The sequence below is a fragment of the Elephantulus edwardii genome, unplaced genomic scaffold, assembly GCF_000299155.1.
Source record: "Elephantulus edwardii isolate Elephantulus edwardi_28Jun2011 unplaced genomic scaffold, EleEdw1.0 scaffold00091, whole genome shotgun sequence".
Taxonomy (NCBI): Eukaryota; Metazoa; Chordata; class Mammalia; order Macroscelidea; family Macroscelididae; genus Elephantulus; species Elephantulus edwardii.
Window position 1 is genome coordinate 1,005,792 of NW_006399841.1, and position 23,147 is coordinate 1,028,938.

At 45.5% G+C, this 23,147-nt stretch overlaps 1 protein-coding gene across 1 annotated transcript in view; it reads right to left on the reverse strand.

Moving 5' to 3' along the window:
* Nucleotides 1-23,147, reverse strand: part of EXOG (endo/exonuclease (5'-3'), endonuclease G-like) — a 25,854-nt gene continuing 2,707 nt past the window's right edge. Inside the window, exons 2-6 of the mRNA XM_006890649.1 lie at nt 22,160-22,309; nt 17,284-17,423; nt 12,897-12,973; nt 9,139-9,253; nt 1-462 (exon numbers count right to left, since the gene is read on the reverse strand). Of these exons, the coding sequence (XP_006890711.1) occupies nt 1-462; nt 9,139-9,253; nt 12,897-12,973; nt 17,284-17,423; nt 22,160-22,309 (944 nt within the window). The remainder of the gene's footprint in view (nt 463-9,138; nt 9,254-12,896; nt 12,974-17,283; nt 17,424-22,159; nt 22,310-23,147) is intronic.

Genomic DNA, 23,147 nt, shown 5'->3' on the forward strand with positions numbered 1-23,147 from the left:
TCACGCGGGGTTTCCTTCCTGGGTTCCAGACTGCTCCTTCGCTTTGAGTTCTTCTCGCTTCTTCCCATAGAGGACGAGAAAGTGCTCATCTGGCTCGATTCCTGCCGACTTCAAATTCTCCAGGATCTTCTCCAGCCTGGGCAAGGACGAGGCTCCCTTCACCTTTCTTGTGCTCAAATACAACGTGAACTCTTGGTAGGTCAGGAGCTTGCAGGTGTCCACGGAGCAGATATTCCGGATGTCACTGGTTCTATCCAGACGAGGGAAGAACACCAGGCCCGACAGCTTCTCGAGGTCCTGGAGGCTCACCTGGAACTCGGTCAGTGGGGGCTGGAAGCCGATGGCTTTGTTGGGCACCACGAAGGCCCCCAGCGCCAGCGGCTCCGTGGATCCTGGACTTCTGCGCGCCAAGATCACTTTGTAAAGGTGTGAGGGGACCGCCACATTGTCCTGACCAATGACCTGAAAACAAAGCAACTGTATCAGTGAAGCAAATCTGCGCTGGTGGTTTCTGGGAAAAAATATGCTTACAAGCGGCCCCAATCAATCCCAATGGATTTAAGGTCAAGTGCCAAAGGCCATTTAGAGATCAAGATATTCTGACAGAAGACAGCCTGAAATCGTAGCCTCTGAGCTGAGTCTTTACAGTCAGATCACAGCAGAGGGGTCACATTTGCTGCTGCATTTGTATGACTGAGTTCCAGGCTTTTCCATGGACAAGGAAACCTGTTACCTCCCCCCTTCATCTCATAATCAGAACGTCTGGTGCTCTGAACATGCAAAGGTCAAAACTGCCGACTTGGGACACTCCCAGCTCTAGAAATGAAAACAAGGCCTTACCAAGGGCTAAACAAACAGCCTCAAGAGAAGCAGCTGGACACATCACATCAACGCTACCATCTCTCGTACCACCTAAAGCGTGGCTTGTTTTCTAAATTCAATTAAGGCCCCGTAAATGTTGTTTGCTTTAGTTTCGCACACTCTGAGGCCTGCTATCAAATACGGAATTTCTGTGTGCCATCAAATACCCACCACACAACGACGGAGCCGGACCCAGCGTTAGCTCAGGAAGCACAGCTGAGCTGTCTGTGAAGGTTCGCCTGCACTAATGAAATAACAGTATCATGAAACCTTTTCAGATTTCCTTCCAATTGGCTTAAAAGCCCTATCTGTTTTCTGAAAAAAAAAAAAAAGAAAAAAAACTGCACATCCATTTCCTTAATGGGGCCCATGAAATGACATAATCCAACTAGAATGTGCTCGTGGTACCACAGCCCCCGCCGCTCCCCTCCTTGAGGGCAGAGGGCATTCCTTCCGGAGCAGACAGCCCTGCAGCCGCTGGGACCCTGGTGGAAGCCCAGTTAAGGCAGATGGACTCACAAAGGAGAATTCTTTCCTGCTCTTCCCAGGGGCCCACCGGTACAGCACACACAGCAAGACCTCAGGAGGAGTCCAGGGCCACCTGCTGTCTGTCCTGCAAGGAGGTCCTGCTGTCCAGGATCCACTGCAGGGCACAGAAAAGAAAGACCCACTCCCAGAAAGGATGCGATTCTTTATAACTATCTTCAGAGTTACTGGGAATGGTTGGCCACTCAGCCAAGGTATGGCTGAATGATTAGAACTATGCCCTAGAGACACAGCTGGGGAAAAGAAACATACTCTTTAAAGAAAGAAATTAAAAAAAAAATACGGTTAAGCCTAGGAAGATCACAATTAGACATGGAATCACCAATAAATATGAACAATGCAACTGAGAGCCTGGTTCTGAACTGCTCAAAGTACAGGCAGGCATGAGCTTTAAAGCAGATGAAGCCGGGGCCTGCTCTCAAGAGCCTGACCACTGAGCTGGGCAGCTAACGGCCACAGCCTCCATCGCTGGCGGAATCCGGCTGGACGTCGGTGAAGAGTACAAACAGCAGTGCCATGTGGTGTGAGGCAAGCGGAGGGCCTGAACCCAGGGCACAGAGGCAGCTGAGCCCCGGCTCTGGGGACAGGGCCGTTTAACCGAGTGCTCCAAGGGCCAGCGGGCCATCCAGCGGGGTCAGCAGGGGCCTGGTGCCACCTGGTGACCAGCCAGCGCCACTGCAGCCCGGCTCCAAGACTGCAGAGAACCTTCCAGACCATTTCTGGGATGATTTTCTCTCCTCAACTCCTCGTCGACAAACGGTAATCTTCAAAATTAAAACATAACTGGCCATGCCCAGATGCTACCAACTAGAGCTTCTAATCAGGTTGGCCAGACTCCAGACAAAAGCAGAGAGGCTTGACGTTCCAAGCACCACGGCTCTGCCCTCTGGAAAGGCCCACTGGGCTTTCAGAAAGCGACCACAGCTAGCAGCCCCCATTAACACTTCTGAGCGGCCTCCTGGCTTCGGAAACCCCCACGAGGACAAGGGGTGTGACTGTCCTGTCCCTGACCTTCTGACAGAATCTCTGCCAACGGAGGGAGAGCACTACTCCTAGAAATGAAGAGAAAAACGAAAACTCGGGCACTCATTCTCTCTTCTGCTCTGATTTCGGGAAGGAAGCATCTTAAAGCTTCAACAGGAGCCAATGCTGTTTAGAAATTCCAAAAAAACCTCTTGCTGCTTCTTTGAGTTTAAAACTTCATTTGAAAATAAATTTTAAAATATTTTGAGGCTTATTACCCTCTTTGTAACCAACAGTTCAAACAGCCTAGATCCCCCCTCCGCCCCCCACTTTTAGGAAAACTAAGATGTTCTGAAAAATGTTTCTGGCAACTACGAAGGTACCGGAGTGAAAGGATTCAGGGGCCAGGTAGGGGCCGGGTCGCCCAGAGACCAGTGGGCCCTGGCGCTGCCACTTGGCTGCATATCTACCTGTGTCTTATTTCCTCACTCAGGACACAGGAACCCACAATAACCATACCACCCCACAGACTATTACAGAGGTATGACGACGTAATAATTTAAAAAAAAATGTTTAAAGATCCCAACACCTATTTAAGCAACTCTTTTGCTGGCGAAGTCATTCTTCAGAAACAGAGATAACTGATGGTTGCACAAAATATCGTTTTTGCAAGAGAGGGTGAGGAAACACTGGGTTGAGAGAGACCAGATCAGTTAAATGAAGGTAGAAGAAGACGACAGGAGATTGCGGAGGCAGGAAGAGAAGATGGGAGGCGATGGGAGACGATGGGAGAAAGCAAGAGGAGAAGGTGGGAGAAGACAGAAGGAAAAGGCGGGAGAAGGATGTCCCTGGAAGAAGACGGGAGGAGAACGGAGGAAACGGAGTACCCAAGAGGCTCCAAACAATGGATGCGAGAGCTCCCCAGGAATCAAGCCCTTGGTATCAGCAATAATCCTTATCATCTAAGATTTCATTATAAAAACACAAAGGAAGCCCTCACTGCCGCTAAAGTACCAAAAAGCACTTCACTCTCTTGTCAAGATTATAACAAAGACGGGAAATCAGCTGAGCGTGGCTAGGTGATACCACGCACAGCCCAAGCTCCCCATGACCGGAAGTCGAGTTTCTCAGGTGCCAGTTGAACTTACTTCACTCCATCCAAGGGACCCTTTCCCCTCTGCAAAGAGGCCAGCACAGACAACAACCCAGCAAACCCTGTCCACTTGTAGCATCATATACACCACAAGTGTGCCTTAATTAAAAAATTAAGATTATAGGACTTGTGTGGAATATGGACCTGCTAGAATCAGACAGAACAAGGCATTGGGTTATATTCCCTTGGTGAGACACACACACACACACACACACTCTCTCTCTCTCTCTCTCTCTCTCTCCAAAAACAAAGCTGCTGGAACATACCAAGAAAGCAGGACCTTAAAAAGTCACATCAATCTCTTGAAAGAAATTTATGGGCAGAAGGAGCAGGGACAGTGAGGGAGTCATAGAATACGGAAATTCACCAGGACCGTGGTCTGCACACCAGGAATGAACAGTCATGCAGATGCTCAGGGAACACCTCAAACGTGGGGGCGGGGATGGGAGCTCTGGTGGCCTAGTGGCAAGAAGCTGCACTGCAAGCCCAGAGATAGGAGGTTCAAATCCACCAGATGCTCTGCTGGAGAAGGAGGGACAATCTCCTCCTGTACCTGTCAGATCCGATTTGAGGGTACACACACACACACACATAATAATAAAAAAAAAAACCTTGGGGGGTCAGACTTCTCACCCTTGGGGCGTCTGCCTGGAGCCGGGGGTGGGGGTGGCAGGGTGACAAGTCACAGAGGAATAAGCACCATCCTCCCACAGTATTCTCTTGGAAGAATTCTAGTGGGCACAAGGATATACTTAACAAGTGAAAGAATTTAAGACACTATTCCTCAATTAAAACAAATAGATGGGAAAGTGAAAGGTTTCCCTAAAGATAAAACAGAGTGTAATTTAAAAAAAAAACAAAAAAATTTTACTCCCTCTACTCTTCAGGTAAAGCCTCCGAGATCCCTGGGGACAGGTTTTGAATATCCTTCCCTTCTAGGAATTAGAGGAACTTTGTAAGGTGCTGCCACAGACAGAAACCAGACTGTGGGGTTCCACTTCACCCCTAACAGCCAGCTGCAAAAATCGGAAGCTCACTTTCTTGTCAGGTCAATTAGGAAAGCCTGGGCCAAAATGTCCAGGTATGTTTCATTTATCCGGAACCAATTTCGTCTTGCATCTGGCACATCAGATACGGCACATGGACGGCCTAGGCTGTACGAGAGGGGTGATGGTGATTAGAGCTGTCAGATGACTCACTTCCGATAAAATCACTGCTGCTAATCCTCCCCTGGGCTCACATTCACCCGCGTCTTCAGATTCTGCGATTCTTGCCTGCATACTCCAGCAGACATTTCTGTCTGGCTGTAAGGAACCCTCTGCTTGCTCCAATTTCTGCTCTTATTTCTGCATGCTAGCAAATATCACTTTTAACTGATAGCTACTTACACCATCTTTTTCTTTCCAGCGGGCCCCAAGTTTTGGGTATATTTCGGCATATAAAGGAAGTAGCAATCCCCTATACTGCAATCTGAGGGTTTCAAAGAGCAAGTTACCAATGACTGGGAATTCTCAGACACGTGTGTGTTTGGCTCACCCGTTGACAATGCCTGGCTGTGTGACTTGGCTTAACCCTCAAAGCCTCAATTTCCTTGTCTTACTTAAGAGGATAACTACAGCCTTTTCGGAAGGCTGTTGTGAGGCCCAGATGAGACATCACATATAAAGCTACTTACACATTGTCTGGTACATAGGACCCTGAATAAATGCTGTTTTCTTTCTTTACTACCTACTAAGTATAAACACATGTGCTTTATTCCCTAATTAAAAAAAAAAAGAAATGAAACCAATAAATGCCTGTTTTCATTGGGTCCATTCGCCTAAGAGATTCAAAGCAGAACTGTAAACAAACAGGGAACATGAAAAAAACACAATACTTCTCGAGCACTCCGAACTGCCCTACATAATTAGGAGACACTCCCTTGGAAACAGGAACTCATCATCTCAATCACCTGTTCCTTAAAAGGAACTAGTCTCCAGGGTTGGTCAGGGCTGCGTCCCCTTTCTCCATCGTTACAAGACATATTAGCCACATTTGTTTTCCTATGAATCAGCTGCTTTTAAACGGCACTGCCTGTTACAGGAAACCTGAACTGTCGGCCAGGCACTCAAGGTTTCTGCCACCTGGCCTGAGCCCGTCTCACCCTGTTTTCATCTCATCCCTTGTGTATGCGCAAACTCAACTTTGTATTTCTCAGGACGTATCTTTTTTGCTGTCTCTTCTTCTTGCCTAGCTTTGGCTCCTTGGTTGGTTTTCTGGAACCAAATCGTCCCAGTTTATGTGTGTCTATGTGTAGCCGAGAGGCAAGAAGCTGCACTGCAATTACAAAGGCACATGGTTCGAGGCTGCTAGCAGCTCTGCACGGGAAGGATGAGTTATCTCCTCCTGTGCAATTAACTGTCTCTGAAAACCTTCTGCAGGGTCAGTTACGGGTGGAGGGTCAGTTACAGGCGGAGGGTCAGCTACGGGCCGGTTCCAACTCTACAGCACACAACAACAATATGTGTGGCAGATGCACCTGCCCAAGCCAGAGGGCTTATTTTCTACTTCATGCAGCGTGTACGTTTGGTTTGTTGGACAGTTTGTCCTCCTGGGTACGGCACCTGTCAGTCAGTTTGCTGTACTGAGGTGACACAAGGCCACTGGTAGTCCAAATCACCAGCAGGGTCACCCGTTGTGAACTAGTACCAACGGACCTTCCAGACTGAGCCAGACTAAGCAGGAGGACTGGCCATCCACTTCTGAAATAACAAGCCTTCAAAAAAGCCAGTGGAATGGCAGGACATTGTCCAAGGATGGGGTCAGGAGACGAACCCTTAGGTTGGAAGACACTCAAAAAATGAGGACAAAAAGCTGCAAACATTCCTCAATAACCAGAACACAGAAGGGTCAAAGAATGAATCTAGGAAAGTTGGAAGGGTCAAGAAGGAGATGGAAAGCATAAAGACTGAGCGTGGCAGAAATCATGAGGATGGCACGGGGTGGGGCAAGGATCAGATCGATCGCACACAGTGAGACAGTGTGGCCGTGCGTGGAAGATGACTTGACAGAACCTCTCAAAACAACGTGTGTGTGCGCTCATGGATAATTTCAGGTCCAACGAAATGACTTAAAAATGGCACACACGTTTGAGATAGTTTTTCCAACCTAATTAAGAGAGAACTAAGTTTTATCTTCATGCTTATAGATATACTAAAGATTTTTAAGTTTAAAATTCTAGCTGGAACAAATTTTGATTTATAAATTAGGTAGGTCAAGCAAAAGTTGTGTTGTTATAGAGAAATTACAAGGGAAAAATGTAAGGAGACATGACTGTGTTATGCTTTTAAGGAGAAAAGCTATCCATCAAATCCACACACACGCATAACATGCAGTTTTTTGTATTTTCAGGAAAAAGTCTAAATCATCTTCTCAAGAAACAGAAGAACACAGAAGGCAAAGAGAAAAGGCGCCCCTGACAGAGAAACACCAAGGGCAACAGAATTTGTACAGGACGCTCCTGGGGCCTCTCACCACCCACCACAAAAGGTGACAGATGAATGTGGTGGACGTGGACGGCAAGCACAATGGTGGACTGTGCCCTCAACAGTGGCCCTGTCAGTCAGGGCTTGGCTTCTAAACACTCCTCTCCATCAGATGGAACCTCCTGAGCGGAAATTGTGGATTCCAAGCTGGGCCAAAGAAAGTCCGGGATGAGTCGGGAATAGTCATTGCCTCATGCTAGAAAGCAGAACATGCTTAAAGGGGAAAAAATGGTGAGGACACGGCAAAAAGACACAGGAGTCAGTTTAAAAGGACTCTCACTGGACAAATCTAGGACAATCTGTGTTTTGATATAAATAATCATAGTAGATCGCTTAAAACTCACTCAATAAATGAAAAATTGAGATCTTTCTACAACGTCAACTAATAACATAGAAGAATAATGGTTAGAAAATCCATTTGGCAATGAGTATAGTCATAACCAATTCAGGCAAGAATCATCAACGGATCAATAAATTAAAACTAGCAGGGGGAAGTTTAAAGAAGCCAATAATACTTTCTGGCAATACATTGTGACTGTCTCTAAATATTTCCCCCAGAGATTAAGGAAGACAGCCGTAAACACGTGAATTATTTATTAATCACTCTGTGATTTTAATCTGCAGCCCTCATTGTTTTTGGCCAAACATTCTTCTAAGTGGTACAGCACTGGTCTGTCCATTTGAACTTGTGGTTGCTGTGATGCCAAACACTGTGACACTCATGTGTCAAATGTGATAACGGTTACCCATGGTGGACAGTGTTTGGTGGAGCTTCCCGATTAAAACAAGCCTGGAAGCAGGAGTGGCATCCACTTCCGAAACAGCTTGCCACCGGAAACCCTATGAACATGGAGAAACGATGAAAGTTATACAAAGTGTTCGGGTCTTTGGTTCCTAGGGTTGCTATGAGTCCTCTTTGACGCAACAACACTTAACAACAAGAACAACAACAACTGATGGATTAATTTCAGACAAAAGGTAGCGTAATGATGCAGGAACCTGGAGACACACAAGTTAACAGGCCGCACTGGGGTCCAGGGCCTCCTCACTGACACTGAGCAGGGCACAGCTTCACTTCTTCGGCGTTCTACCCAACACAGACCCGGAACCTCAACATGAAGACACAGACGAGCCCAAGGTGAAGGACCTACTACAAAAACACCCTCCCCTGTAGTCTCAAAACTGCCCAACGTCATTAACGTCTAAGAGGCTGTAACAGATCCTAGTTCTCCCACGCTGAAACAGACCTGGGACCTCACGATGCCCACAAATAAAAATCCAACTCTTCTCCATGGAACCACAATCACCCTTCTCTGCTTCGCCTGTCACACCTATTACTGAACAATCCTCATCCCCCTTGAGCACCCCACCCCACATCATTCAGGTCACTATAAGCACCAGTCTTTCTAGATGACACATAAACCCCAGAACAGTGCTGATTATAAAGGTCCTGGGTCTCATTCCACCTTCTGATATCCTCGCGCCCCTCTCCTGTCTCAACTTATTTACACACCTGTCAAGATCTAGCTCAGAAATCTCTTCTTCCCTTCAACCTCACTGAGCCAAACCAGCAGGTGTTCTGTCTTGTCAGCCACCGCTTCATTCATAAACACATAAACACACACACACACACACACACACACACACACACACGTATGTACTCATCTCTGTTACAATGTATCACGCTCTGCCATCCACTAATATGTCTTGTCATCCATTCCAAAGAGTGAGTTCTCTAATGTCAGCTGTTGTAGTCATCACTGGATTTGTTCTAAGGAGCCTTGATGGCATCGTGGTCAACGAATCTGGCTCCTAACTGAAAGGGTAGCAGTTCAAATCCACTAGCCAGTCTTCAGGAGAAAGGTGGGCAGTCTGCATCCGTAAAGACGGGGGCCTTGGGGACCCCTCGGAGCAGCTCAGCCCTGGCCTATAGGCTCACCAAGAGGTGGGATCAACTCCATGGCAAAGCACTGGGCTTGGTGTTGGTTGACATCCCTTATGCCCTTCACCCCAAGGAGCGTTCCGTAAACACTGTTGAATAATCCTTTCGTGCACACAGCATATGCTTGAGTGTGAAAACATGTCTCTTACCTGGTAAGTGACTGTTTTCTTTCCGTCACTTGCAGTCTGAGGTAAGGTCAGAGGGCCAGATACTATCCACACATCTTCAAACCTTTCTGTCAGTTCCCGACAGTACATTTCTATTCTGAGGAAAAAGGAGTTAGACGTTCACGCAGATATAAATGTAGAAATGTAGCAAACTCTATCAAGTCCCTAAAGAAGACACCAAGATTACTGCTTGTAAAAAGATTAACTTAAATAAGAGAACAAGGTACAAGATGTAAGTTCACGCACAATGATTTTCCAAAATTCTATTGCCCCTACATTTCTGTCAACACAGCAGCGATCTGTAATTTCAGTGCCTCCCCAGGTCACACATTTCAGAAGTGACATTCTGGTTTGTGTTCTCTTTAACTTAAACACCCTTGATTCCCATTTTCAAATACACTTTTCCCCCCCCTTAAATAGTTGTTTTTTTGGTGTGTGTGGGTTTTTTTTCAAATACACTTTTTATAATTATGTCACTCCAACAAGTTGTACTTTTAAAAATGCAGTCATTCTTACTATCAGACAGACAGATGAGTGTATCCGAACACATCTATATAACGCAATTTAATAACTGGAGATCTCCAGAGTTGGCATTATTACATTAATAACTTAATTATTTTAATATAAAATTCACCCATCTAGTACGGTTTATGTAACTTAGTCTATTATGTAAAAGATAAAGAAGTTTCACAACAGCCTTTATAGCACTGGGAATCATCCTTTAAAAAATGGTTTTCTAAAAAAAAATTAAAAAATTGTTTCCTCCAATTTCCCAGAGAGAAATGACAAGTGGGATTTTTTTTGTTTTGTTTTGTTTTTTATTTTGTTATTTTTGTGTGAGTGTACCGTCAAATCAGATCTGACTGGTACAGGAGGAGATTGTCCCTCCTTCCCCAGCAGAACATATGGTGGATTTGAACCGTGTGCCTCTGGGATTGTAGTTGCAGCTCCTTGCCACTAGGCCACCAAAGCTCCCCTGACAAGTGGTTTTTATATGCACTTTCTATTACTACAGTAGGAAAGGAATTAAAAATGAGATGGACATCATCATTCCTCCATCTCCTTGGGTGAAAATCAGAATCAAGAACACTATTATGGACTGTATGTCCAATTGTAAGATACAGGCCTCTCCCCCCCCCCCCCCGCAGATGTCTCCCTTAGGACACCCCACTCCCGCTGAGTCAACTCTAACTCACAGCCAGCTACTGACAGAGTGTTTGTGGAGGCAGGCAGCCCCACCTTTCCACCAGGGAAGAGATGGTAGATTCGAACCCATAACGTTTCGGTCAGCCGTCTAATACTTAACTGATTGTGCCACCAGGGTTCCTTCAACTTATATTATTATTATTATTATTATGTGTACCGTCAAATCAGATCTGACTGGTACTGGAGGAGACTGCCCCTCCTTCTCCAGCAGAGCATCTAGTGGATTTGAACTGAGTGACTCTGAGATTACAGTGCAGCTTCTTGCCACTAGGCCACCAGAGCTCCCTTCAACTTATCTCTTAAGAAAGCAAAATGTCAAATGCTTTCACAGATATGAAATCACAAAATCCAGAATATGGAAAGAAAGTTTAACAGGGAAAAAAATCTTAGCTCATCAAAAGTCAAACATATAATCTGTCAGGAAAAACCCAGGGAGAAAAAGGAGGGAAGCCCACAGATGCACATGCACTTGAGGGGCGGTGGTGGCGCAGTGCACTGCATGCTGTGCTGCTAGCCAAAAGGGCCGGCACCCAGGTGGTTCGAGTCCACCAGCTGCTCTGAAGGAGAAAGGTGGACCGTCTCTCCCACAAAGGCGTACAGCCTTGGGGCCTCGTCTGAGGATCACTGTGAGTCAGCACACACTCCACAGCAAGGCTTTTGGGTTGGGGTTTGGAAGAGACACGTCTCCTGCTGCAAACAGAAAGAGATAAAAACTGGAGTCCACATGTACTTATAACTTGTTAGTCAAATTTGTGTCTTCTAGGTTGCAACACCCCCATGATACATCTTCAAGGATATGAACATGTACAGCCAAGCACAATCAATAAGAGTGCATCTAAATTCCAAACTCAATCTCCATAATAGTCTATGTGTTTCCTACTGCCAAAGGGGCCCTTTAGAGTAGTGAGAGAAGATCTTCACCCTGAAACCCACAGCGTCCCTTTTCAGCAGGAAGTAGCTAAGAGAATACGCCATCCCCTTTTGCTTATGACTCAGGGTGAAGTCTCTCTCAGGGAGGAGTGATAGGGAATGGCAAAGGACACACTGACAAAGAAGACTGATCAGAACTGGCTTTGACAAGCACTATGGCATTTGGACAAGAACAAACTGGGAGGAGGGTGGAGAGAATGGTGCAACAGTGAATGAGTGGAAGCCCAAAATCTCTGTAAATGTTTATGAAAATTAATAAAATATAATTAAAAAAAAAAACAAAACTGGAGTCCACCAGGGAAATACGAACAGTGATTAGAAAAACGATGAGGAACTGTCATGAACTTGAGGCAGGGGACCCTGAAGGCGTGGCCCACGGGGAGCTGTGCCGAGAACCCAGAGCCCAGCTCCGGGGTGGTTCACACTAACCAGCTGCTCAGGGGCGGGGTGCGGGGGTGTAAGATGGACAATTCCTCCTGCGTGGTTACAGGCTCAGAAACCCAATGAGGGGTCAGCTAAGGTGGGTACTGATGCGACCACAGTGAGCTGAGTGGACCAAATTTAGGGACAGCAGCAGTACCATTATGTTTTTGTAAGACTTATCTTTTAAAAACCCACGTTACTGTTGTACCATAGAATCAGAAACGACCCACAGCCACCCTCCAGCAGGTTTTCAGAGGCAGTTAATCACGGGGGGGAGACTGCCCATTCTCCTCCTGCGCTCCTGGTGGCCTCGAACCGAGTGCCTTTGGTATTGCAGTGTAGCTTCTTGCCTCTAGGCCACCAGAGTTCCCTACTGAAGTATTTATGGATGAAATTACTGTATATGTGATCTACTTAAAACCATCAGAGGAGGGGCTGTAGTTGAAATAAAATTTGTGTATAACTGATGAGTCTTTTTCTGACTCTCTTAAATCACCAAGTATCACTTGGGGGAATTCAACAGCTTGAACAACCTCAATCAGTACTAGTTCTCAATCAGTACTAGTTTTGGATGTTTAAAAAAAATCACCTCATAAAAATTAGATGTCAGAAAAAAATGTAGAAACAAAAATTATTTTAGAGTCAATTTCTATCACAAACTATTCTGTGATTATGTTTAATTAGGTCGGTAATTAAAATCAAATCCCTCTGGAGACCCTCAGAAATCTGTTACTGCCTTTGTTATCAACAGAAATCGTATTTTTAGCTGTTTCTTTGAAAATCTGACTTTTGACTAATATCAAACAAAAACTAAGTGACTAGCTATGTTTTAAAGTTTGTACTCCTCGAAGTTCAGCACTCCTTAGAAATAAGGTCCAAAACCCCACCGGCTCAGGGAATGTGCTGCAATCTCAAAGGCATGTGGTTCGAATCCACCAGCTGCTCTGTGGGAGAAGGATGGTCCATCTGCTCCTGTGCGATTAACTGCCTCTGAAAACCCACTGGGGGGGTCAGCTATGGGTTGGTTCCAACTCAACAGCACACAACAACAACAACAACAACAAGAGTTACAATAAGAAGTAGTGGTTCAGTAAGACAGACAGTGACAGGCACGCTGCTACCCTCTCCTGCTGTATCATTCACTCCCCACAGAAGCACATTTTCAAACTCTCCCTCCTTACCTGTTCCAATACCCAGCGTTATTGTCAAAATCCTGAGGCACGATATTAGAAAGGTAAAAAGTTTCTGCCATGGCTTTCTGTGAAAAGAAAAAGAGCAACTTCCACCAAAATGTCTTCACTTTCAAGGAAGACTTTACAAAGCAGATTAGTTTACACCTTTGGGAGAGATGTGACACATAATTCTTGTTCCTTCTCACTCATGTACTAGCTCCAGGCAACTGCAGGGCTTAAGACTCGAAAGTCACAGCTATTTGAGGACATTAAAGCGCTATAATTACTCAAAATAAAGATTATAACAGGGGAGCTCTGGTGGCCTAGTGGCAAGGAGCTGCAACTACAATCCCAGAGGCACACGGTTCGAATCCACCAGATGCTCTGCCGGGAAAAGGAGGGACAATCTCCTCCTATACCAGTCAGATCTGATTTGACGGTACACTCACACACACAAAAAAAAAATACTTTTTAAAAAAAAAAAGATTATAACAAAATAAGCCCTTTGGTGTGCTAGTTCTGTCTGGAATTTATAAAATCCAAACCGACAACATCGACTCGAAAATTGGAAAGTTCTCAAAACAAAGCCAAAGAGTAAAGCCTATTTTAAGATAGAAAGTCTTCATTCTCCTACATTTCAAGCCATCATGCATCCTTCTTCTCAGAGTCCTGGTGGTGCCGTGGGTAAAGCACACAACCACAAGCTGAGCAGTAACTTCACAGGAGAGATGTGGTTCTGCTTCTGTGAAGATTTATAAGCCTGGAAGCTCAGTGGGAACGCTCTGTTCCGTCCCACAGGGCAGCTCTCAGTCAGAACCAACCCGCATTCCCGAGTCTGGGGTTTTTGCCTTTCGGGGAGTTTCCCCCCCAGTTTACATCCATCTGATGCTTCTGTCTGATCTGTAAGCACAAGGCTGCATTTCAGGACGCTGACAGTCACAGATCCACCCTGTCAATGCCACCACACCTCTACGCTTCAAGCAGTGCCTCTGAACTCGGGATGCACATTGCAATAACTGAAGGAACTATAGACACACTAATGGGTGGGCGTCACCACAGTTTCTAATTGTCTTGGGTGGCAGATCTGGAGATCAGGATTTTTTTTCCCCCCAAACTTCCCTAAGTGGTTAAAATGAATAACCGAAGTTGAGACAGTATTTTCATGACAGTAATCACTAACAGTTCACCTAATAAATGACATATATGATTATTTTTCTAATTCACAGCCCAGGAAACAGAATGCCTTAAACCATATGGTTCTACTCCCCCGATCATAGCTAACTGGGCAAAAAGGCAGCCACCATTCCCAAAGGGGCCCATGCAGAGAAGAGAATGAACTACAGGACCAAGACCCAAACCTTATGCTGTCTAAGGAGCCTAGTTGTTGTTGTTGCTATGTGCCGTGACTTGGTCACCTGCAACTCACAATCCTATGTCCAACAGCCCTAAACCCTGCTGTATCCTGTGCCAATCTTACTGTCTCTGATACATCTACCCCCATTACCCCAGTCACTGAATCAATCCATCTCAAGGGTCTTCCTCTCCTGCTCTGTCCCTCCACCCTCCCAAGCATGATGTCCCTCTCCAAGGACTGGTCCCTCCTTGCAACATGTCCAAAGTATGTCAGACAAAGCTTCAGAATCCTTGCCTCCAAGGAGCAGCCTGGCTTCACCCTCTCCAGGACAAACTTATCTGTCCTCCTAGCAGTCCATGGTATATTCAGTACTCTTCTCCAGCACCACAGCTCAAAGGCATCAACTCTCCTTCTATCATCCCTAGTCACTGTCCAGCTCTCTGATGCATAGCAAGTCTGCAGAGACCATGGCCTGTATCAGACACACTCTTTAAGGAGCCTCATAGTGTAGGCTAAATGTTGGTCAGCCATGAGAACCCATCAGCCACTCCACGGGAGAAAGATGGGCAGCTTCCTCTCATTAAGATTTCAGCCTCCCAAGCCCAGTGGAAGGTCAGTGTTGGTCAGGCCCTGCGCCTTGGCAGTGAGGAAGGTCAGTCAGTGTAGGTCAGGCCCTGCTCCTTGGCAGTGAGGAAGGTCACTCAGTGTAGGTCAGGCCCTGCTCCTTGGCAGTGAGGAAGGTCAGTCAGTGTAGGTCAGGCCCTGCTCCTTGGCAGTGAGGAAGGTCACTCAGTGTAGGTCAGACTCTGCTCCTTGGCAATGAACGTGAGTCTGAGTCACTGCGATCTAGTCCATCCTGAATCACAATGATCCCAGGACAGGGCAGAACTGCCTCATGGCATTTCCACGGCTGAGTTATCTCCCAGCAGCAGTCAGTCACATACATCTTCCTCTCATCTCCACCAGACGCTGATACTTCCTACTGTTAACTTTTCAGTTATCAGCTAAGTGCTTCACCACTGCATCACCACAGGTTCTCACTAGAGTCAGGAATCAGAACCACAAGACAAAAACTTATTATCAGGTAACAGAGCCTCAGAGCCTAGCATGGCCTGGGTCATATGAAAGATAGAGAATCAGTCGGCAAAAGGCAAGCAAACAGAAAACAAAGATCTGGCGAAGTAAAGACTGCACTCTGTTATCACCCCGGTGTCAAAACTGTGGTTTCTAAACACCACTCCCGTTAAAGAGGACCAGAATTCCTTAAAGACAAAGCAGATTCCAGGGACAGGAAAAGCACAAGATAAGCCTGAAAATTTTGTTATGCAAAGGAATGCACTGACTGGGTCACAGGAGCCAACTTAAAGGGGTTTGCACCAAAAAAGACCAGGTTACTGTGAAAACACAAAGAAACACTGCCAGCAATAAGGTTATTTAATGGGCAGGGGGAGGGACCCTCTGGGTCCACAGTCACAAAAACATGAGGGTAAGGGATGTTGTTGTTGTTATGTGCCGTGCAAGCAAGACTCTACTGAAGATTATCCAAAAACGATTAGAACAGCACATCAGCAGAGAACTGCTGGAAGTCCAGGAGGGTAAGGGATAGAGAAGGAAATGCGCTTTTTTTTTAACAGAATGCTATCCAAATCCATAAAGAAAGAGGAGAATTGGGAAAATTTGGCAAGCTGTAATTATCAACTTAACAACAGATGCAAGAATTATTTACAGATATGAAAAGCACTGGGTTTTCAGACGATAACATATTTACCTAGGTTTAATTTTCAAACTGTTCTGTCTTAATAAGGATCAGGGGTAGCTTCACATGTGACAGATCTGCTGAGCACCTTAGATGGTCAAACATGACGTTACTCAAGGAACTGTGACAGAGGGGGCTCCTCCTGCTAGGAGGTAGTGAGAAGAGCATAGGCCCTATTTAATGTTCTTACCTGTTATTAATCTGCATTTCACAATAATGAGGAAATTAACAAATCCAGACTGTGTGACAGATTACAAAACAACTGACCTGTGCACTCTGATAACAATGTCATGAAGGACATCCCGTCCCCTTTTTGGCAGGGAATTTATTCTGCGTTAAGAAAAAATGAAAGGGAGCTCTAGTGGCAAGAAGCTGTGCTGCAATCCGAAGGTGTGCAGTTCGAATCCACCAGATGCTCCACTGGAGAAGGAGGGTCAATCTCCTCCTGTGCCAGTCAGATCCGACTGGACGGTGCACAGTAAGAAAAGGCGGGGGGGTGGAGAGAGAGAAAATAAAGAAACATGAAAACTATACTATGTACTTCCTGACTGGATTCTAGATTTAAAAACCACTATAAGGGTCAGGACTGAAACAGAGAAATTTAGACATGAATGACATAGTGAGAAAAGTTGTTAAGTAAAGTTATTATACAAACAAACAAAAAAATGCAATTGGACACATTTATAGGATGTGGTGAAATTAGTCATGGATATAGTTAGAGCATTCTTCATGCTTCAATAACCTACTTAGGAATGAAATTGTTTACAACTTAACCATCAAACAAGGGTTTTTTTAAGTGCACATATATATCAAATGTGGTGGTGGTGGTGTTGCTGAAGACAGCAGAGTCAGAACCGACCCATAACTGACCCTCTGGAGGGTTTTCAGAGGTAGTTAATCGCATGAGAGGAGACTGTCCATCCTTCTCCCAAGGAGCAGCTGGTAGATTCGAACCACATGCCTTTGGGATTGCAGCACAGCTTCTTACCACTACGCTAAGAAATTATTAAAAATGATTCCAAAATTATTCAAAATAAAAATTAAGCAAGCAGCTTCAACTTCCTGTAGCTTCCTAGCTCCCTTTTACATAGCATTTATTTTCCGTTGTTTAAATCTATTTAAGATGTTTAAGAATGTGATTAAAAAAAAAAACAAAAGTCTGAAAAGAGAACAAGAAACCAGTATGGAATTCTCCAGTGTTACAGTTTAGCTCCCAAGTTCATCCCCTAAATTCACAGACCCTACCACCACGCCCGCACCCCAGCCCTTCCCTCAGAAATGCCTACGGTTGAAAATTTGTTATCTCCTGCTGGAGCCATATGTCCTCGCGACCACCCGCTTCCAAGATAGTCCTCATTGAGGGCACTGAAGACTGGAGAGATGCCGGGGTCAGGCTTGAATTTACAGTGTTTTCTGTCTGCGTCGCCTGAAGAAAAACACATGAAACGGGTTAAGTTTCTCAGAGGGCAAATGCCCCAATCCATTTTCTAAGCAAAGCAAGAGAGCTGCTTCTGGCTGGAATCTCTCCCAGCAGCCAGCACTTTGGGACCATGTACGTGTCTCAAGTTCCTGGGATACCTCAGATACTCCGTCTGAATTTAGAAAAGGACTGGCCTGGGAAACCACGCTTTCTGTCCAATGTCGCCAGCTCGCATTATTTGGGACCTGGCCTTTGAAGCTAAAAAGACAATTCTGCTGGGTGATATTTAAGTAAAAACAATGAGCAATGAGATGAGCTGTATAAAAAGCTGGGCTCTGAAACAAACACTTTCTCTTCCAAGGGAGCCCTACGTATTCCATTCCACACAATCATACTCTGGTTAAGTGTATATGTTCCGAAACAATGGATATATATAGACGCCAAACAATCTGTCCTGGGAAGACATAGCCCTGGGGAGTTGAGGAGAAAAATGGCTTTGATAGCTTGACTGTCTCTTAAGCCAATTATGAAACAAACATTTAAGTCAGGACCTCAATACAGAAATTCCTGGAACAGAGTACTACATGGGAGAGAAGGGAAAAAAAAATCTCAACTTTTATATATTTATTACCTAACACTACCTCCAGAATAGTTTGTCACAGAGGACACCCACCAACCAATTCACACTTCCATTGTCATCAGGACGGATGTTGTTATACTACACAAATCAGAAGGGTAAATATAGTACACTCAGACTACTACTCAAGTGTGAATGCAAGACCCATCAAACCAGGGATTGCAAAAATATCTCATTCAGCCAAGAAAAGTTTACAGTCCTCAGACTCCAAAGTTCAGAGTGAAGTATCACATCCTGTCATTAGCTGCTGCCAAGTATTCTAACTCACAGACAGCCCACGTGCGTAGAGCAGAACTATTCAAGGGTGCTTCACAGCTGTGACCCTGAGGAAGCAAATTATGAGGCCCCTCGGGATGGATTAGAACCGTCGGCATTTAGGCTAATAGTCAAATTCTTAACCATCTGGACGACTGAGGAGCTCCTGAGTATTTCAAAGCTAAAACTAAACAGCAGAGTGGAAGAATCATCAAGTCATTACCAATGGGATCACTTCCTTCCGTGCCTGGTGCTCACTGCCCTTGAATGAAACACCGTCAGTGGACATTTCCAAAGGCTTAGGATGAAACCACTTTCCTTGAGAAAATATGTGACTTCTATCCCAGCCTGGAGGCATTTCCAGTGGAGGTCTCAACACCTTCAGGGCAGACTTTTAAAACTGTTCTTTATGCTGCTTTTCTGCTGAGGGTCAAGGCAAAGCCCTCTGTGTGTTTCCTGACCATGGGCTGGCAGTCAACTCTGGCTCAACCTTCAAAAGAGTGCAGTGCCCTGGAGTTTTAGCTGAAGAGAGGGCAGGAAGGTCCCCCATCAGACAGCCTACCATGGGCCAAGCCCAAGATATCTGGAGAAATCACCACTGGTGGACTATATGTCAAATTAAAAGGCACATTATGGTAGTAAAATTTCCAACTACGATAGAAGGTCACAATCTTAACATATATAAAGAGCTCCGACAAATCAATGTTTAAAAAAAAATTTCCAACTGAAAACAGGTAAAGAATAATTTCCAAAACACTAGTCCTCATTGGTAAATAATAAATGCAAACAGAACCAAACATTAAATTGCTAAAGCTCAAAATACCCACTACAGGTCAGAGCGGGTGAGTGGGAAAGACAGTGCTGTGGGAATGGAAACTGGAATAAACTTTCTAGAAACCACTTAGCCATCTGAGTTACAGGAAGCACACGGGAACAGGTTTATGCCTACCTGTGCAGCCTCACCTGGCATCGTGCGCTCCCTCGCTCACCAAGCTCCAGCCACGCTGGCCTTCTCTTAGTTCCCTAAAGAAATAACTCCTCTGCACACTGTGGCCTACAAAATTTAGAGCAAGGGCATGTGTTAATACTCGCAACCCTTTCCACATCACATGTAGAAAATGACTAGGTGTATGGCTCCCTGGGCAGGTGGACCCCACTTTTTTCTTGGGCCCTTTCTCTTCGGCTCTTCACCACGTCCCACTGGAGCCTTGGTTCCTCTGCCTCACAAACTACTATCTACCTTCCAGGCTACTTTCTCAGCAAAGCCGCACGGTCAAGCTCTCCTGGTAAAATCTCTCTTCACACTGCTTATTTCACTGGACTTGTTCTCACTTCTGGTCTCCTCTCCCTCACGCTAACCTGTTCTTTTATTCTTTTTTTTTTTCTTTCCCAAATGAGTTGGTTTAATTCCAGGTGGTACAGAATTCTGGGCATAATGAAGAATGAAGATTCTGACAGGATTCTGGATTCCATTTACTTTGACTGCACAGACAGCTAAGATCGGAATGGCTGAATGAGAAGTGGAGATGGACCACCATACGGTTTCTTCTTCACTGTTTCACAAAGTTTCCTCTTAAATGTACAACAGGCTCCAAGAGAACACTTCATTTTAACTACAGGTGGTAAAAGATGTTACCGCAGAGAATCCAGATGTTTTAAAAAAGAACAGAAGTAAGGTTCATCATTGCCTCCGTCTTATTTTTTGCCAGATTTCTTAATTCCACCCGTGGCCAGGGGACCTTTGCCCGCGGCCTTCGCTTTTAGTTCCTCGAGTTTCTTCTGTTCTTCTTGTTTCTGCTTGAAAGCCTCCTCTTCCTCATCCATCTCCTTGGTCTGCTTCTTGGGCTGTTTCAGGGGCTTCTTCTTACCACCTTCGCGGCCAGACATGGCGCCGGCCGCCCCTTCCCCAGACCTCGATAACCTGTTCTAATTACACATTCACGGTTCTCTGGCAGGTGAACCCCTGCAGCAGCGTGTGCCCCGGGAACAGGATAGATCTTTTCCACTGCTGCTGCTGAATGCAATCAATTCAGAGGCAGCGACTCCACGTGGCAGCGCCGACCTGCCCTGATGGGTCTCCCGGGCTGTGTGTAATCTCTACTCCAGGTCCTTCTCCTGAGAAATTGGGGGGTGGGCGCACAGCATCAAACGCATTGCTAGAAGCTGAGCACTTAACCGTTTCACCCCCAGGGTTCCTTTCATCTACTCAGAACCGACCCACAGCTGACCTTCCAGAAGGTTCTCAGAGGCAGTAAATCACAGGGAGATTACCCATCCTTATCCCTAGGAGCTGCTGGGAGATTTGAACCGCGTGCCTTTGGGACTGCAGCACAGCTTCTTACCACTAGGTCACCACCTACTCTAGTCCCTGATGTTATCCTCAGCGCTTAAGCATAAGGCCGGTCACAGAATTCCCTGCGGCAGCCGAGTCAATTCCAAGTCCGGGAGACCCTCCGTGACAGAGCAGAACTGCCTCGCAGGGCTTCGACGGCTATAATCTCTGTCAGGGATCTGACGGCCACATCATTAACCCACACAGCTGCTGGGGTGAAGTGCAAACCAATGACCTTTCAGTTAGGAGTCAAGAGCTTTAACACGGTGCCACCAGGTCTCCTTGTATCTAATGAAGGGGAAGTCTCCCCAGTCAGGACTGTAGCCCACATGGAATGTAACTTCCTGAGAACGAGGGAGCTTTCTGTCTCATCTTTCATCCGGCTTGTGGTGTCCCGACCTGGACCACTGGCTGCCCAAAGCAGCAGACTTTATTTATACTCACCAAAAGGCAGCCGTCTGTGTTCATATTCCCCATAACAAATATTGGACTCACCGATCTCCAAAGCCAGTGGCCTGAGACCTTGCCTGCTGACGACATGCAGTCACTAGCCTGCCCGTATGTCTCTCTTGACACCTAACGCGCAAGCCCAGGACTTGCCACTCTTTACAAGCACAGAAGCCACTTCCTTGAAAGAAGTCTTTCTCTCGCTTTCAACTTCATTGAGAAACGAACTTCTCGACTTCTAGAAAATTTAACCTTAGACAAGACAAAGTGGTATTCACTGAGACAGTATCTGGCACCTCTTCACTGGCATGCCAAGCTGTGAATCCTCTCAGCCTGAACCTCTCAGTACAGTTGCGGTGAATGAGCTGTGTGGAGATCTGGAGACATATTACACTAGCAAAGTCTGTAATCAGGGACCTCTCCAAATTACTAAGGGGTAATGATATCAGTTTGAACTTGATTGAGGCCATGGCCTTTTTGGTCACTTGCTATGCATATGAGAGCTGGACAATGATTAAGGAAGACAGCAGAAGAAGTGACGTCTTTGAGCTGTGGTGCTGGAGAAAAGTGCTGAAGAACCCATGGACAGCCAAAAGACAAACAGATACAGGAGGAAAAAGTTTCATCTCACATACTTTAGACATGTTGCTAAGAGAAGTTATTCCTTGGAGAGGGACATCATGCTTGGAAAGGCGGAGGGATGGCAAAAGCGATAAAAGACACTCAACTGGGTGAGTTGACATGGTGACTGTAGCAATGCTTAAATGTGTCGGAGCTGATGAGGATGGCAGGGGATAGGACAGTGTTCAGATTGGTTGCTCACAAGGTCCCTATGAGCTGGACTTGACTCTATGACACCTAACAACACAACAGCCACCTAGGAAGAATCCAGGGCTCCCTGGCTACCAGTCAGGGTCCATCTACCCAGTGAGGCATAGAAATATCATTTTCTCCACGTACTGTGATATGGAAAAGGCTGAGAATATTATCAACCATCTCCCTTGCTCTACATTTTGGAAACATCTTTGGTCAGTGCCCTTACATCGACATTTTTTATTTCCAACCACCTACCCGTTATCTTGCTTTTGGATATATGTTCAAGAACCCATCGAGGCACTCGCTTTGCTTGATCGTAAGACAAGGCATGGTTAGTGTAACACTTAGTCTCTGTGCCAGTTAGAGGGAATCCAAACTGTTCCAAGAGAGCCTTTTCTGCAGATTCTAAAAATGAGGAGAAAAAGTAGCATTAGTAACTTAGCAGGGATTAAAATTCTAAGAAGCACAGAAGGATAAGATTTACAAATGACTACTTAAAAAACTTAATTAACCAGGAGTATCAGTTTTGCAATTATTGACAAAGCACAGAAAACGGTAACTAAGAATCCATTTGACCTGCAATCAGCGGTGTAGTTATACCAGATTTCCTGGCACAACCTGGTGAGCACATCCAGGTCAGCATCTATTCGTTTGTTGAAATATTGTCAAGAAATCTGGAGGACAACTACTTGGCCAACTGACTGCAAGAGATCCGTATTTATTCTCATTCCAAACAAAGGTAACCCAATAGAGTGTGGAAATTATACAACAATATCACTAATATCACACACAAGCAAAATCCTGCTGAGATAATTCCAAAACTACTGGAATAGTACAACGACAGAGAACTACCAGAAATACAAGCTGGATTTAAAAGAAGTCCGGGCACCAGGATCTTGGCCAAAAGCAAAGAGTACCAGAGGAATGTTTGTCTGTGCTTCAGTGACTATGCAAAGGCATTTGACTGTGTGGATGACAACAAATTGTGGCTGACCTTAAGAATGGAAATCCCAGAACATTTGATTGTGTTCATGTAAAACTCAGCCCAGGGGCAGTCCTCAGAACAGAGCAAGGAAACATTACTTGGTTCAAAATCAAGAAAACAAAGTTTATCAGGGATATATCCTCTCTCCATATTTTTTCAGTCTATATGTGACACCTGAATTTCAGAACCATCTCAGGAACAGATTTGAGGCTTTGAACACTAATGAACGAAGGCCAGATGAGTTGTGGGAGGATATCA